The sequence below is a fragment of the Cavia porcellus genome, unplaced genomic scaffold (genome assembly GCF_034190915.1).
Source record: "Cavia porcellus strain 051 isolate PalLab524CR breed Dunkin Hartley unplaced genomic scaffold, mCavPor4.1 scaffold_27, whole genome shotgun sequence".
Classification (NCBI taxonomy): domain Eukaryota; kingdom Metazoa; phylum Chordata; class Mammalia; order Rodentia; family Caviidae; genus Cavia; species Cavia porcellus.
The window spans coordinates 21,260,139-21,278,170 of NW_026947510.1; the positions used below are offsets into that span (position 1 = coordinate 21,260,139).

Here is an 18,032-nt window from a genome sequence, read left to right on the forward strand (position 1 = left end):
ATTAAACTTTCGTGATTTTTGGCTTTAGGGGTATTCTTCAATCTTAAACTCAGCAGCTGGACATCAATGGTCTCAGACACCTTCAGGAAATTGTATTTAAGCCAAGCATGTCACAAAATTCTCAGAGAAGCTGGGTTGGCGGAATGCTTTCATGATCAATAATATGATTTCTTCTGAGGTAGAACAGAATGCATATATCCTCACCATTTTGTTGTTGTTGTTATTGTGACTTGTTTTGTTTTTGTGAGACAGGGTCTCACTATGTAGTTCAGGCTGGTCGTGAACTCATAATGATCCTCCTGCCTCAGCCTCCCAAGTGCTAACGTTACAGACTTGACCAGCATGCCTGGCACATTCTCATCATTTTTTAAATTGCAATTTTGTGATAAGATACTTTTTTCTACATATGAAAGCCCACCTTTCTATCACACAAAATAAGAAATTTTACTATAATTTTTATTCATCTGAACTAATTATAAAATAAAATTTATAAAGGAATAAAATCTAAATTCTGTCTTCCAAAGTTTTCATAATAAATTTAGTTTTCTGTGTTTCTGTAAGATTGAAACTTCATTTTGCAAACTTAATAGAGTACAACATATTTTAATGTTGGCATGCAAAGTTTACTACTTTAAATAGCTGCATTTTATTCTATTTTTTGAATAGTATAGTCTTATAAATATCTAGGAGGTGATTTACTAGAAAACTGGTTGTATTTTCTGTTTATTATTAGATGTGGACTAGAAACAACTTGTTTACAAACTAAAATTGTCATCTTCAGTAAACAAATCACAACTATGGCATAAAAACGTAAAAAACAATATTGCTCAAAAGTTGTGACAGTTTCATAGAGTATGACTGAAACAATTTCCCCTAGTGACTATCAGAGTAACAATGTGTGTGTGTGTGTGTGTGTGTGTGTGTGTGTGTGTGTACATTTAATTGTAGGTTAATACTAAAGTCTTCCAAATTCCTTTTTTCCTTTCTGTTCCTCTCCCCGCCTGCTTTCTCCTCTTCCTCCTCTGTCTCCCCACCTGTTTTTCTTTCCATACTGGGACTGATCCCAGGGGGGTACTGAGCCACATAATCCACAGCCCTTTAAAAAGAATTTTATTTCTTTAGTTTTTTATTTTAAGAAAGGGGCTTAAATGCAGTTCTGCCTCAGCTGGCAGAGTGGTTGGGATTATGGGTGGTGCTACCATGACTGGGCCCTAGTTATTCCCTAAAGAAATTTTTTGATAAACATTCTATAAACACATCTACAATCACTGAAGTCCCTAATTCAGCTTCATTATTATATCTAGTAATTTTTCAAAAAATAGTTGCCAACGTTATCATCAGCCTGTTGTGTTCTCAAAGTTATGTTCTGCACTTACTTTGTAATGAAGTTGTATGTCATTGAGTGTAATTGTGATCTTAGTGCACTCAAAACCTACTACAAACTGTTGGGGAAAGTAACATGAGAGAACATCAAAAGGGCGTACAGAGGGAATAACTCAAAATGAAGAATCACTAAGCACATAGTGACTACAACTTTCCTTACTGACAAAAATCTTATTTGTGAATGTCCTTCCCTTTATCCATGTATCTGAAGGGGCAAAATTGCCATTTTGAATTATCTCTTCTCTTTGGGAATTATCTCTTCCCAAATCGTTGCTTCTTCCACATTCTTCAGGTATCTGTAGTATATATACCACATCTTTTGCTGGGCAACTGTTTCCTGATGATTTTGATTCTTCTTTATGTAAACTCTGTGTGTGTGTGTGTGTGTGTGTGTGTGTGTGTGTGTGTGTGTGTTTTATGTACTATATAAGCAGGTGAAAAGCAGAAGACCACTTGGATATGGGGTTGGGGTTTCAGTCGCCACAAATAAACATCAATTAAAAAATAAGTTTGTTAAAATTCATTTGGAGACATTTTAGGCATAGCAATTTTCATCTTGATGCCAGAAAAGCTCCTCATTAAATCCTTGCTGATAAATTAGAGAAATATGAACTAATTAACGGGTCTAGTTTGGGTAACAGAAGACTCAAAAAAAGTAATTTCTGCCTTCAGATAGGTATCTAGTTGCCTCCTGGCAGTGCAAAGTACATGCCCTTCAGTGACAGATGCAGATATAAAGGACATACTCATTTGATTTGCAAATGACACACAGCTGTGAAGAACAGTTGAGAGAGTATAACCAATTTATAATTGAAAACTATCTCCATAAATTAATGATGGGCTGAAAGAATCAGCTACGTAACTAAAGACAGGAGAGACTAATCATAGACGTAACACAGGCAGGGATTTCAATGTGGGCCAACAATGGGATATGGCTATCAATAAAAGAAACTCAAACATTTCAGGTAAAGGTATTGTGCCAAGTATTAAGGAAAAAGTTACTAAGCTCATGAACTGTTTAAATCACATCTGGCATATTGCCTTAAACAGAAAGGAAAAATGAATGATTGGAAATAGTAAATAACTATAGCCATCAATAAAAGGGTGATGGATTTGGTGAAAATCCTGAAAATCAACCAGGCATAGTGGTGCATACTCATAAGCCCAACAGCTAGGAGGCTGAAGCAGGAGGATGGCTGTGAGTTTGACGCCAGCCTGAGATACATAGTGAGTTCAAGGCCAGCCTGAACTAAATAAAGAGACTTTGTCTCAAAAAATAAATAAATAAATAAATAAATAAATAATAAAATAAAATAAAAACAGATAAAAATTGTAGACCATACATTAATGTGAAGCAACCCTCAACAGTTTTCAGAGGATCGAAATTACTCAGTATGTTCTTTGATTAGGAGTGGTTAATGTCTACAAAATATTGATTGTTACAATCTTTAAAAGTTGTCTAGATGCAGCAAAGCTTTTAATTTACCAATGAACAGTACATCTACCTAATAACACTTAATCTTAACATTCAAATTCAGTAGTGTATAGAATATACAATCTATGCAGTGATGGCAAACATTTTAGAGATGAGTGCCCAAACTGCAACGCAAAACCCATTTTTTTTTTTAATCACAAAGTACTAACACTGCAATTTATTGTTTATTTATTTATTTATTTATTTATTTGTCTTTTTCCTTTTTATTGGTACCGGGGATCGAACTCACGACTGCCTGCTTGCAAGGCAGGCGCTTATGCCGCTGAGCTATATCCCCAGCCCTAACACTGCAATTTAACCTGCATACTGGAGTTTTAGTTTAGAAACAACAACTCATATATGTTTTGTCTTAAAAGAAAAGCACAACACACCTGCCAACACTGTATCAGGGTATTACAAAAAGGAGGAACTTTTATTTATATAGGACTGTGAACCAAAAGTTACTTCGGTAATGAATAATTTGAACTGTATCATAGTTTTACATTCCTTTTTCTAATCTGTATTAGATTTTCAGAAAATAATATAAATACAATGCAATTATTGCTCTGGTTAAAACCAGCTATTCACTTAGGCTGGAAATGGAATCTTATCTTAGGCCTGTTATTATGCACCCCAAAGTAACTATTAGTAAAAATAATTGACTATTCGATTTGAAAGACACCTTAGAGATTACTTGATTCACTCCGTACTACAGATATGAAAACAAATGAAAATGTACTGAAAACTTCCAAAACAATTGGTTGTAGAGCCTGAGTTTTAGTCCAGTGCTCTTTTAAAGTGGCTTCTGATGAGCATAATGAAAAAGATAAAAGTAAATGACAAGAAGCACTTTAAGTCCTAGAAAGAAAGATATTTTCTTCACTAATTACCTTCTTTTCTCTCCATGAATTTAACGAAGTACACACATAGGAGTGTAACTGGAGCGCTTACTTTCTGGTTATCTTACTTTTTGGATATGAGATTTGGTAACAGAGTCTTAATAACTATGCAAAACATTTAACTCAATTACATATTTTTGTATCTTTACCTGGATATTCAACCATTTTCTCTTCTATTCAGCCACTAGATCTGAAAAAGTTCTAGAACTATTGTATCTAGTCCTCTATTTCCTATTTTAGTACGTGTTGCTGCAGTGAGCACATTCATTTCTCCAATCAATAAACAGAAACTCAGAAAAAATAAGTACTGTATCTTTGGAGAGGGAGCAGTTAGAAATACAACACTGAACTCCGGAAACCAAACATCAAGTCTCCTAACACAGAAAAAATATAATTCCGATTTTCTCTTTTTAACAGCATGATATTTCATTCAGATTGTAAACTGTATCACGTACAAACTATTAAATAAATTACAAAATAATTCCACAACGTATTAATAGAAAGCTAAGTGTAACCTAATGACAGCACTGGAGTGCTTTTTTATGAACTAAATACCTCGATGGGGGTGGATAAATTCTCTAAGAAGTCATTAGTAAGGCTATATTTTATTGAGGCAAAACATTATATGTCCCCAAAATCTTGTGATACATACATATGTGTGCTTAGTTTCAAGAGGGCATCTTTGCTTACCACCTACCTAGGAGGCCGGGGAGGTTCTTTGAAGTCATTGGGTATGAGGTTATAAATGCTCTCAGACAAGCACGCTGGATCCATGGGCAGCAAACGGCTCGTTAAAAACTACAGCTCTCTACTTCTTTTCCTCACTGTACAATACTAAGTGTCTCCGTCCCTTTTCCGCTGCTTCCCTTCTTTTTTGCACCCTTGCCTTTCAAGGACCTCAGGTTTTTCTCTTTCATGTAACCTCCGCTTTGACCCTTTCTTGGCAGTCCTCTCCCAGAAGAAAAGGAAATGTGTTTTCTATTCCTCTTGGGATTACTCAGTGTTGTTGACCGCGCGGTTGCTAAGGAAACAGTTACTAGGCGACGGGAAAATGGAAGGCAGCCTTGCCAACCAGGTTTCCTCTCATCCCTTCTGCCTGAGAGATTCATGAGGAAAGCCCTGTAGGTCTAGAAATAAATACGTGAAAACTGCATTCCCTAAAACATTTTCCTCTCTCTTTGTATATTTGGAGAGAAAAGGGTCTGGAGTCCAAAGCGAGGCTACTGCGCAGGCGTACCCAGTGGCTACCAGCCAGCAGTCCCAGCCGGGACCAGGGAGGGAACAAGGAGCCGAGAAGGGGCGGGCCCGAGGGGCCCCGGGCGGAGCCGGCGTAGTCACGTGCCTGACGCAGCGGCCCGGGCTCCACGGCGGAGCGCGGCGTGCAGGTCTGCGCAGGCGCGGGAGGCAGCGGCGGCGGGGCCTGTGGGCGAGTGCTGGGGTGGGGGGTTTCGTGTATGGAGGCGCACCTGGGGGCTGGTGGAGGCTTATTTCCTTTTCCCTTCTTTCCCCCCGGCTTCTCAGTGTGATTTTCTTGGTGAGTTTGTAGAGGAGAAAGAAAGGGAGACCAGAGTCCAGTCCCGTTCTCATCGCATGCTTTCGGCTCTCCAGGCCTCCGCCACCTGTGAGAGTGAGCGGTACCGGCCCGCCCGGCACCCTCCACCCGCAGAAGCAGGCTTTGGGGGAGCCCTGGGATTTTGGCCCTTGTTTTGATTTTTTTTTTTAATGCATCTTGGGAAACGGTTTCTTCCGTTTTTGAGCCGTTCGATTTTTCCGTTAATCTGCGGGTGCACATGTGACTACCGGTATTTTGGCCATAGGAAGGAGGACAGTAGGCGGTGTCGGTCCGCTTCGGAGAAGCCGAGCTGCCCAGGGATTTAGAGGCGCCCGTAGAGGAGGAGTTGGCTGCCCGCTTCCCGTAACCTGGAGCGACACTTGCATTTAAGCCGAAGTCCTGCAGCTCCGAGCTGGAAGGCTCTGTTGAATGTGTAGATGTTTACTTGGAGCTCACAAAATTTCATTACAGAAGGATAAATGTAGTTTTTCTTAACCTTTTTGAACAGATTCTAATTCTTATTCTAGGCCATTGAACAGGCATTTTTTGCAAGAATGACCTCTACAGGGATGTATGCTCCTGAGTCCTTCACATCAGATTGGGTTTCCATTTCCAAAATATTTTAAACAAAACGATTTAGATGTGGGTTTCGATCTAGATCTATTTAATACCACTTTGTCCTTTTGTTTTCCTTTCAGTGTGTTGCTTTTTTCCCCGCCTTCGGTAGCCTATATAGAGAGAATATTTTGGGGTCACTGAATACACTAGCTAGAATTTTTTAACTGAGGACTTAATGGAATAATGCTATTATGTAAGTGCATGGTTGCTGGCCAGGGTTTTAAAAAAATTTCCTGCTGGTCTTGTTGAATTCGAATTTAGGGCCTCAGGCAAGGTAGCCTGATGATCTGCCCAGCCCAGCCACAAGGGTTCTAATTTGAAGGAATATTGGGAACTGTTTATGTAAATCCAGTAATTGCTAGAGCCCATAAAAGGCAGAGTATGATTTCCACAGTCAGCAGTAATTGGCCTTAGCAATCCTTGATTTCCTGGCGTTACGGAAGTAAAATAACTTCACTGATGTCAGTACTATATACTTGTGTTTTTAGAAAAAGTAGCATTTGCTTTAACACTGTATATTGAGTTTATATAACGATGAAGCTGTTAAAATTATTTGGAAAGGTTTAACCATTTGGTCTGAAATTCTGCTTGCCTTTGAAACTATGTTTAAACCAAATACACTTTTAAAAAATAATTTTCTCGGAAACTTGGCCATACTGCTCAAGAAAATGCAGATGACCAAAACAAACCAACACTGTGACTGCAGGAAATTAGGAATAATGTATCTCTCAGGGATCAGCAGACTTTGTATAAATGGCTCTAAATATTTTAGGGCTTGGCAGGCTAGGTGATTTCTTGTCACAGCTATTAAGCTCTCCCATTCTCCCCCTAAAATGTTGCTACAGACAATACTGAACAAATGGACAGATGAATCCACAAACGAACAAGTTTTGTTTCAGTGAAATTTAACTTATAACAGGATTACAGAACCAGTTTGTTTGCACAGACCTCCCAGAATAAATGGTATACACAGTATTGTACATAAGCAAGTTAGGGTTTTTGTTTTGCTAAAGATTATTTTAATCTACTTAAACACATGTCGACTGGGAAATAAGTGGAAGGAAGATAACCACTTACAAGTGCTTTGAAATATTTTAATGTTACAGAATTGAGAATAAAAGTTTTTCAGTTAAATACTTGAGACCATTAGGATATCAATAGTGAACAACAAGAAAAGCTTACCTGTCTTTGATATTAAGACATGTAAAGACATATAAAGACAAGTGTCTTATATGAAAAATTATGATTTTGGTTGCTGTAGCATGGTCTTTTTTATACTCTACTTGGCAGTTTCTGGGGAAGTGGATGAGGGCTTTTAGAGTGGATTGGAGATTAGTAATAGCGAGCTTCTCCTGTACTTTGCTAGTTTATGTCCTGGTCCGCTAGTGAGTTATTTATTTATTTTGGTATCAGGAATTGAACTCAGGACTATGAACTTGCCAGGTGGGCACTGTTCTACTGAACTAAATCCCTGGCCTACATTTTTATTATTTACTGAATAGCAGTTTATTGCCATCAAAGTGCAATAATTAAAAAAAATTAAGCCTCAGAATAGCTTTATAAGGTACTAAGTTAGATCTAGGCAGTCACTTTTCCCAGAAATTTAAAATGAGATTTTTTAAATATAGGATAGATTTTTTTTAATAAGTTCATTTAACGATATTCAGTTCTTGTGAAATAGTTTTCTAAGTGTAGCATGTTGTATTTTACTTTGGAAAGGCATGTAATAGCAATCAGGTTTTTTTTTTTTTTTTTTTTTTTTGTGTGTGTGTGTGTCTTTTTGAGACAGGGTCTTGCTATGCAGTTCAGGCTGGCCTTGAACTTATTTTGTACCCCAGGCTGGTCTTGAACTTGCAAGGATCTTCCTGCCTAGCCTCTGGAGTGCTGGAATTACAATGTGTGCTACCTTCCTCAGCTATTAAATATTTTAAATTGGTGGCAAATATCAAATAATTTTGACTGTAAGCACTTTGTGGATTCCTCAGATTTGAAAATGAGATAATTTTATGGTAAACTAAAAAATTTATATAAATCACTTTGGAAGAAATTGATACATGTTATAGAGTAAAATTTTGCTTATCATCTAGTGATAACGCAGTTGCAAAAAGATTGTGATTGTGGTACATGCCTGTAATCCCAGAACTCAAGAAGCTGAGGCAGGAGGATCACTGAGTTTGAGGCCAGCCTGCGCTGAAGACCAGCCTGAACTACATAGCCAAAAAGACAAAAAAAAAAAAAAAAAAAAAAAAAAAAAATTAATAGCTTTCATTTTAAATGTGAAAACATTTTAAAAATGGTATTTATACTTTTTTTCCTCTTACATTTTGTATTTAGTTTTGACAGCTTGTGACAGAAAAATTGTCAGATCTTGTCCAGTGATGTACATGGTGCCTGGGAACACTACACAATATCTTTGTACTTGAATATGTTCAATTTGACATTCTCTTTTTGTTTTTAAAGTTCTAGCTGTGATACTGACACATCATTGTTTTATCTATCTATTTGAATGGCAAGTATCTTAGAAGGATTTCATTGGAATTAGCAGGTCAGAAAGTAATACATATATAAGAAGTGATCAACAGGGAAGCTTATTTAGAAATTTGATGGATAATGGGGTTACAGAAGTCTTTCATTGTATGTAGTTAGTATAACTCAAATACTTTTATAGAGAACTTGTTTTACAGAAAATGCTTGAGAACATTAGTGATACCATGAAACATGATTACATGGTCAAGAAATTTGCTCTTTTCCCACATTTTTTATTAGTATGCATTGTTATAGAGATAAATGTTTCATTTTTGCAGGTTTGTACATGCACACACATGCCTTTAGTTACTTCCTTCATATTGATTCCCATAGTGGGTGTACTAATTTTGTCTTTTTTCATGACTATTCTGTACTAGAAAGCATTAATGTTAATGAAAATAATTTAACAAAATAGCTTTTAATAAAAGGAAAATGACAGAGTGGATTCTCATTCTTAATAGACTGCACATTTGTGATCTTACTACCATTTATTTGTAACTCCAAACCAACACTCAGTAACACTTTTGCAGTTGTTCATGGCTCTGTGCACAGGAGTAAAAAGCTCCAGTACCCCAATCCCCGTGCTTGCTTTCCACCTGAGTTCAAAGGGGACGGCTCTCCCTTCTTGTTTTATCTCAAACTAAATGAGCATCCTTCTCACCTTTTTTCATGTTACTGGTTTTTATATTTTTGGCTTTTAATGGGTGATTGAGCTGTTTAAAACTCTGTGAGCTGCATGCTTAAGTGTTGTGTAGTGTTCCCAGCACAAGAAAGCTGTGATGTGCTTTGTAGAGAAAATAGGTGGTTAGAGGAGCTTCCCTGAGACATGTTATAATGCTGTTGGTTGTGAGTTCATAGTAATGAGCAGTATTTTAATCACAGATGCACATACAGGTTATTGATGGTTTGGCAAAAACTGTGACCTGAGGCTCATATAAACCTAACCCAATTTTCTGCCTAGGAATGATGGTTCAATAGATACTGATTAATCTTTTGAATAATAGATATTGAATAGAATATCTAGAATAATAGATACTGAATAGAATTGAATAATAGATATTGAATAGAATTCAATAGAATTAATCTATTGAATAATAGATATTGATTAATGATGGTGGAGAGTCTATAGTGCATAACTATTTTGAATAATGAAACTATTATCTCATAAGTAAAAGCTTAATTCAGATAAATTTTACATACCAGAGAATCATCCCACATTTTGTCCTTTGGTTTACTTCAAATAGATCTGAGTATAAAAGGCTCTAAAAATAATCTGGCTAATGGTTGCAAAATAAAATGTAATGTGTAGCTTAAAAATAGAATTCATCCTTTTTTCTTTAGAAGTAATGAGATGATTTGTTACGTATTACAGCACTTAACTGTCTTTTGCTAGTCAAAGGAAGATTTTTGTGATGAAATAATAGAGATAAAGAATTTATAATTGAATTGACATAATTTTCTCTTTAATGCGTATGTATTTTGCTCCTCCAAAGTCTTGAAAAAAGGAAATGAGATAAAATTTAAGGTAAGAGGGTGTAAGGGAAGTAAGATAAAATACACTAGGTAAAATTAACACATTAGCAATCTTTTTATTCTTAATAGTGTTAATGTTCAGTGTTGTAGCAACCAGTATAAAGTACAATAAAAAAGATTCAATATATAAAAACAAACCAGTTACTCAGATAATGTGCAATCATTACTGACAGATCAGAAAAAAAAAGGTATGTATTGTGAAGAAGACATTCTAATGGTATAAGCAAAAGCCTGCTGAATAGGTTAATCAGATTGTGTCACCCAGGGGTGAACACTGCTACTTTTTAAAATGAATAAACCAAACCATTAAAAAATATGCCTAACCTTGTGTCTGGATTGTCTGATTCAGTTTTTGGGTTCTTAGCCCTTGTCACTGAGCCATCATAGATGGATGGTTGAATGGATGGATGGATGGATGGATAGATAGATAAAAGATACATTTAGGGCTAACCACTGTGATGTGTTTTGAATTTATTCATTAGCAAAGAGGTAGCTGTGTATGAAAGATGCTTTATTTATGTTCTTTATACCAAGATATTTTATAAATACCATTTAGTGATTCAGGTAGATAAGATGCCTAAAGGAACACTCATTTCATAGCCTCATTGTGCTGACTCTCCCTCTGGTCTTTGAACACACAGTTAAAAATATTAGGCATCATTGTGAAAGGTTTGATTTATTTGGTTATATTGTCCTTTATTGCTCAATGGTAGAAGTACCTTCAGTATTGGTTAGTAAAGGTCTGTCCTGTGATGAGATATATATTTTAAAAGCCCAGTATCTTTATCTTTCAATAATAGATTTGAGGAAACATGAAAATAATATATTTCTCTTTTAAAAATGTTAGATGGATTTTAAATAATTATTATATGTATAGAATTTTGTGGTATTATGTAGTTATAATTAACTTGAAGTTTTTTGCATTTTAGATTTACAAGTTTTGCAAACATTGGGTTGCTTCAGAATCAACAAACTCTTCATGGAGATTGGTTCCTGTATGTCTTACTTAGAAGTCATTGGAGTTAAGCACAGCATATATGAGCTGAAAAGTCAAACAAGGAAATGAATCACATCTTTTGACAGTTCTAAGTTTACTTGTAAGTTAAATTCAGAGTTAGCTTAAAATGGTTTAAACCTTTAATTACAAAACAACCTAATAACAGATAATTAGGAATGCATAATTCAAAGTTTTCATAACATTGGAACATACCGCTTAATATGTGATATGATATGGTTTCATATTCTGTTAGAATAGGTGAAAAACTCTACTTTGTAAAGTTACTTCAGCCAATTTAAATGATTATTACAGCAGTTATTATATTGCATTGTGTCATTGGAAGCCTTCCTGAGTTTCTTGCCTTTCTACAGTCTGGAATTTGAATTAAATCCTACCACTGAAGATGTTTATATGAACAGAAACAAAAGCAGTGGCCCATACTGATAAATTTACAGCTTTTAATCTGTTATTGTTAATTTTTCTTGCCTATTTGCATAATACATCTTTTGCTTTGGCTTTGTAAAGATTTGAGTATGAATGATACATAAGCATAATTCCTAACAATTCTTGTAAAAGGCATATAGAAAAAAAAGTCATACCTTGTCCTACAGTTTAGGAGATTATCTAAGAATTCTATAAAGAAGTATGTTCTTTAATTTTAGTTTCTTGCTCTGAATTCTATAGCCAAGATAGTCAGGGAATTAATAAGAAATATATATAATCTTGATATACTCATATAACTAAAAATGAGTATTACAAATATATTGAGTAATTAGCACTCCAACTCCAAATTTCTTATATCTTACAAACCAAACCAAAAACCCTAAAACAACTTTTATTATAGTATCTCAGAAGTGAATTGGATTTGGTATGAATTTTTGAGAATCTACACAGATGACATTTTCTGAATGTGTTTTTCATTGTTTATAATGATTTTTTTGTGGTGCTAGGGGTCATATTTTTGAAAGTTTTGGTTTTTCAGTGTCTTGAGATTTGAAAAAGATATTAAAAATAATATTTGGAAAAGTTTTAAGCAGTTTGATTTATGAGCATGATTATATTCAATCCTATCAGAATTTTAACAGTTTGTTGAAATTAGTAACCATATGTCTTTGTTTTTGTGTCTTGAAAAGGGCTAAAGCCAGTTCTTAAATTGGCTTGGCAGAAAAGTGAAAAAGAAGATGCTCCACTTTAACCGATGTCGGCATCTGAAACAGATCACACAGAAATGTTTTTCTGATACACGTGTTAAAACGGGTAAACATGCACTATTTCTTTCAAGAAGCTCTGTACTTACAGAATTCAGGAAGTCATGGCATTCAACCCACTCTCTTGATGGAGACGAAAACATTGTCCTAATGGGAGCTCCTGGTGCTGGGAAAACAACAGTGGGCCCGAATATTAGGTCAGAAACTAGGTCGTTGTGTCATAGATGTGGACAATGATATCCTTGAAAAAGCCTGGAATATGAGTGTATCTGACAAATTACAGGATGTTGGTGATGAGCAATTTTTAGAAGAGGAAGGAAAAGCTGTGTTAAATGTCTTTGCCTTTGGAAGTGTCATTTCCCTTACCGAATCTAATCCCATGCATGAGGCTAGCATGTGGCATCTGAAGAAAAATGGAATAATTGTATATCTGGATGTACCTGTAGTAGATATAATTAGTCGTCTAAAATTAATGCAGGTAGATAGGATTGTAGGTTATAATTATGAAACACCTATAACAGACTTACTTAAACTTAGAAGGCAGTATTATAAAAAGTGGTATGATACTCGAGTTTTTTGTGAAAGTGGGGCTTCCCCAGAGGAGGTAACTGACAAAGTGCTTAGTGCAGTTAAAAGATACCAAGATGTTGACTCAGAAACATTCATTTCCACAAGGTACTTCTCTTCTAAAGACCGTGAACAGAAAGTTTCAACAAAATTCTTCAGTGAAGCTGTGATTGAGGGCTTAGCTTCTGATGGTGGACTCTTTGTTCCTGAGAAAGAGTTTCCAAAATTAAGCTCTAAGGAGTGGAAAAGCCTTGTAGGAGCAACCTACACAGAAAGGGCACAGATAGTGTTGGAAAGGTGTATACATCCTGCGGACATACCTGCGGCCAGATTGGGAGAAATGATTGAAATTGCTTATGGGGAAAACTTCACCTGTTCAAAAATTGCCCCTGTCAGACATCTTTCAGGCAACCAATTCATCCTGGAGTTGTTTCATGGGCCAACAGGATCATTTAAAGATTTGTCTTTACAGCTTATGCCTCATATTTTTGCACACTGTATTCCCCCAAGTTGCAATTATATGATACTTGCAGCTACTTCAGGAGACACAGGGAGTGCAGTCTTAAATGGTTTCAGTCGCCTTAATAAGAATGAGAAGCAGAGAATAGCTGTGGTCACATTTTTCCCTGAGAATGGAGTAAGCGATTTTCAAAAAGCACAAATTGTTGGTAGTCAGAAAGAAAATGGATGGGCAGTGGGTGTCTCATCAGATTTTGATTTTTGTCAGACAGCTATAAAAAGAATTTTTAATGATTCTGATTTTACTGGCTTTCTGACTGTGGAATATGGAACAATCTTAAGTTCAGCTAATTCCATAAACTGGGGCCGACTGCTTCCTCAGGTAGTGTATCATGCTTCTGCATATCTTGATCTTGTTAACCAAGGATTTATTTCCTTTGGAAGCCCAGTAGATGTCTGTATTCCCACAGGAAACTTTGGTAACATACTAGCAGCAGTGTATGCCAAAATGATGGGAATCCCTATTCGAAAATTTATTTGTGCCTCTAATCAGAACCATGTTTTGACTGATTTTATAAAAACAGGGCATTATGACCTACGGGAAAGGAAATTAGTGCAGTCCTTTTCTCCATCAATAGATATTCTCAAGTCTTCCAACTTGGAGCGACATTTACATTTGGTGGCTAATAAAGATGGGCAATTAATGACAAAACTATTTAGTCAGTTAGAAAATCAACATCACTTTCAAATAGAAAAGATTCTGGTTGAGAAACTTCAGCAGGATTTTGTAGCTGACTGGTGCTCTGAGGGAGAATGCCTGGCAACTATTAACTCCACCTACAATACTTCAGGGTACATTTTGGATCCACACACTGCTGTTGCAAAATCGGTTGCAGACAGAATGCAGGATAAAACTTGCCCGGTGATTGTCTCATCTACAGCTCATTATTCCAAGTTTGCACCTGTTATAATGCAGGCTTTAAAGATTAAAGAAATCAACCAGATTTCATCAAGTCAACTTTATTTACTGGGATCATATAATGCATTACCTCCACCACATGAGGCTTTACTGGAAAGAACAAAACAACAAGAAAAGATGGACTATCAGGTTTGTGTAGCTGATATGAATGTCCTCAAGAGACAGGTGGAAAAAATAGTCCAAAAGCAATTTTTAGGAAAGGTTTCATAGTAGAATATTATGGTAATAAGCATGCAGTAATAAATCTGAGAAGTTGATTTGTAGTACAAGTGTTTTTTAACATCATATATGTATATCTGTTAATGGCCTAGTCTCTGAGACTGATCATATATCTACATTGTACCTTTCTAGGTCCTTAATCTAGAAATGACAAACACTGGCATAGTTTATGAGACCTTTGCTGTCATGCTTTGTGCTTATAAGAATTTTACCAGTTTTTACTCTCTAACCCCAATTTGTAAGAGCACAAAAATATCTGGTATTCAATTTGGTAATTAAAAATGTTTAAGCACAGTTGTTAAGTACTATAGCAGAAACCACTTACTATTTCTCTATTGACTAGAAAATGAATTTACTTCTCAAAACAACTAATTTGTAGTAGTAAACTCATTAGTTAACATTAGAGCTAGTGTTTTTAACTCTTCATACTCCATTTTGAATTACAGTTATGTGTTTCCCACATTGTCCAAATTAGGTAAGTGTCCTGTCTTTCATTTTTGGATGCATAAATTAGGATGACAAAGTTTAAAAATCAAGACAATTAAATACAGGATATAATAGTCATGTAGAACTGCTTAGTAGTAGATTCAGAAATAAAACCACCTATTTCAAGAGGAAAGCTTTCCAAAATTAAGAGTGTCTTAATAAAGCATATATGTACAGTAGTTGCAGACAGCGCCTCCTGTATTTGAAATCCATTCCTATATAACTTGTCTAATACCTGTCTCTTCAGTGAACATTTGGGAACTTAAGTTCATGCAAAGCAATGTATGATGTATTACTTATTAAATTAATAATGATTTTAAGTGTAATTTATATTTGTGAATTTACTAGATGTTGTATTTCTGAATTGAAGATTGTCACTGGAAGGACCCATTAGTGTAATAGGCTACTCTCAACCACAAGATGGCATTCCTGACATAATTTGTCATTGCTGATAGCAATCTGCTTCATTTTCTAGGAGAACCATATGAAGGAATAATGCAATGATGAAAATAATTTAATAGTTTTAATAAGGAACAGGTTTTTTTTAAAAGAAAATTTAAACCATTCATATGTTAATATTAAATTTCTGGCTTAGCTTTTAATATTAGTTCTAAAGTAGTAAATTGGAAAAATAGAAGCAGTTATAAGAAAATAATATTAAAAAAATAAAAGTTCTAGACATATTGATGTACTTTATCATTTAAGGCTATTTCAGTGGATGATACATCTAGAAAATGAATCTAAATGGGAGAGGCTGTGTTTTTAAAAAGATTATTTTTGCCCTCAGGAACTATAGTTAATGAGAACACAAAATCATATGTACAACACAAAACAGTTATTGCAAGATAGGATGTGAGTGAAAAGTGATACAGGTTAGTGCTGTGAAACTTAAAAGGATTGCTATGGAATGACCTGAACGTATTCCACAAAGGACATTGATCTTTAGGTGAGGCTTGAAGAGGGGAAATTTTTAAGGGTAAAGGAAGGAGGAAAACATTTTAGGGAGATGCCCTGGTAGTAGGGGAGGTAAAATGTTGGAGTCCACCTGCATTTGTGATCAGTTCATTCTCTTCATTGTCCAAATGGTCATCCTATGTCTTGTTTTCTCAGAGCCAACTTGGTTTTTCCCTCTCAGCAAATAACCTTGCTCCATTGGAGAGGGATGAGTTACCATATTGCTCACTTCCACAACTGTGTAAATCTGCACTGTAAGCATCCCTTCCTCTTTGACTGAATTAGGCAGTAGGTTTTCAAAGGCCTTGTATCCTGTTCTCTTTAACCAACTCTACTTTATCTACCTCCTCTCCTGTTCAACTTTTCCTCTCCAATGGGGCTTCCTTTTTTGTGGCATTTGGATGCTGTCTTCATAGTTTAAAAGCATAAAGAGCAAAACTCTTTCTGAACACCCCCATCTTGCCTTATCTACTTTATGCCCCAGTCAAGATTAAACTATATGAAGACTTGTCCCCCTACATGCATTCCACTTATTCCATGTACACTTAAGGATGAATACTAAATACCTAAGTGCTCACCACCTCCTGAGTGGTAAAGAATAGAGTGTTGCTCAGGCGTTTGGTTCCTGCTGTGGTTCTGCTCTGATTACACTGGCCTGTCTGCTAGAGATAACCATTATTGTAAATTTACTATTAGTCATTCCCTTTTTAGACTTTGAATTTTATATAAATGGAATCAAATGGTATGATTCCATGACCTGTTTCTTTTGCTCAGAAACTTTAAAATGAAGTCAGCCAGACGAATTAAGCCATATTTCGTTGATTTTATTAATATTGTATAAGTATCTCAATGTATCCACTTACCAGATAGTGGATATTTATTAAATTTTTATCTGTACTTGTATCCAATAGATTGTAAAATATGTGTGGCAGGTCAGTGAATATGGACTTTGAATCACTGGATTCTGGTATCATAAAGTTTTGATATCTTCACATTAAAAATTGTAGGTTTATGAAATGAAAATGCCAAATTTTTATAATTTCTAACTTTTTATCTTTGAAATTATCTTACAATTTAAATATTTTAAGTTTGTAATCTTTGAATAGCAAATAAGATTTTAAAGTTACAATTTTGGAAATCAGAATGTTCAAAGTAGAGTTAAGATATGGGAAGGTGTGATACTTTAGAAGTGAATAGCAGTTCACTTTCAGAAACAATCATGGATAACATACATTGTTTCTCCCACAAAATGATTTACAAACACTATGTAATTCATACTACTTACTTAAAAAAAGAAAAGAATAGAAAAAGCAGTCATAATACACATCCAAACCCAAGCGACTGTTTTTCATGTGTGCATCAACCCTTGGAAACAACACTGCCCTGGTTTTGTCCTCAGCCATGAACATGAGTCAGATGCACAGGGAAACACTTCTGGGCACTGCAGCCACCAAAATCAGCTTTACATCTTTGAGACTTTAAAAACAAGTAGACTTCTTAAAAAACAGGTTTTCTGAAAGTTGCCGGTGTCATGGAATAGGGACAGCACAAAGATCAAAGTGAAACAAAAGCTGTTTTGATGAGAGCCCAACATCAAGAACTTGGTATTGCTCCCAATAAAAAGATGCTTTAGCAAATTAGCTGTCTGTGTTTTTAAATTCAGTGTTTTATCTGTTTCTGAATTAAGATTTTTGTTATCTAATTGGTACTAAAAATTACTTTGAGAAACCACTCCACTGGAGTCTTACATAGTGGTACTACTTAAGCCATTGACGTCTGTTGAGGCCTTAATGTCCTATAAAATGCAGAGTTGTAAATGGCAGGTAATTTTCAAATATTAGAGGAGTTTATAATTTGAAATTGACTCATAGTGGATTTTTGTTTCAGTGAAAAAATTCTTATGGTGAATATTCCTAAAATAAAAGTTTAATACCTTATGAGAGTAAACAAAAGCTTGTGAGGGTTTTTGCTTGTTTTTAAAGATATACTTTATTGCTGTTTTTCAAAATGGGAACTTCAAGGTAGATATTCTAGAGCACAAGAGAAATGGCTAAGATAAGAAAAGTGTCTCTAGGAACCATTTTGAACAATTAGGAGAAGTTAAAAAGAAACTGAACTTTTTTTGGTGTTCTTTAGTTAAGGCACAAATATCAATGTGCTGATTTTTTTTTTTTTTTT

The 18,032-nt window shown here is 35.4% G+C and overlaps 2 protein-coding genes across 4 annotated transcripts in view; one reads left to right on the forward strand and one right to left on the reverse strand.

Annotated features, from left to right (window-relative positions):
- The window catches only part of Enkur (enkurin, TRPC channel interacting protein), a 20,416-nt gene extending 15,649 nt beyond the window's left edge, over positions 1-4,767 (reverse strand). For 2 of the 3 annotated variants that reach the window (XM_023562117.2, XM_063238025.1), the window contains exon 1: positions 4,454-4,765. In XM_023562117.2, coding sequence (XP_023417885.1) covers positions 4,454-4,484 — 31 coding nt within the window. In that variant the 5' untranslated portion in view covers positions 4,485-4,765. Of the gene's footprint in view, positions 1-4,453 lie in introns of all 3 variants that reach the window. The other variant, XM_005000588.4, reaches the window with a different exon arrangement.
- Thnsl1 (threonine synthase like 1) overlaps positions 1-17,806 on the forward strand; it is a 26,090-nt gene extending 8,284 nt beyond the window's left edge. Inside the window, 3 exon segments of the mRNA XM_063238024.1 lie at positions 10,915-11,082; positions 12,116-12,376; positions 12,378-17,806. Of these exon segments, the coding sequence (XP_063094094.1) occupies positions 12,164-12,376; positions 12,378-14,405 (2,241 nt within the window). The 5' untranslated portion in view covers positions 10,915-11,082; positions 12,116-12,163 and the 3' untranslated portion in view covers positions 14,406-17,806.
- The last annotated feature ends 226 nt before the right edge of the window (positions 17,807-18,032 follow it).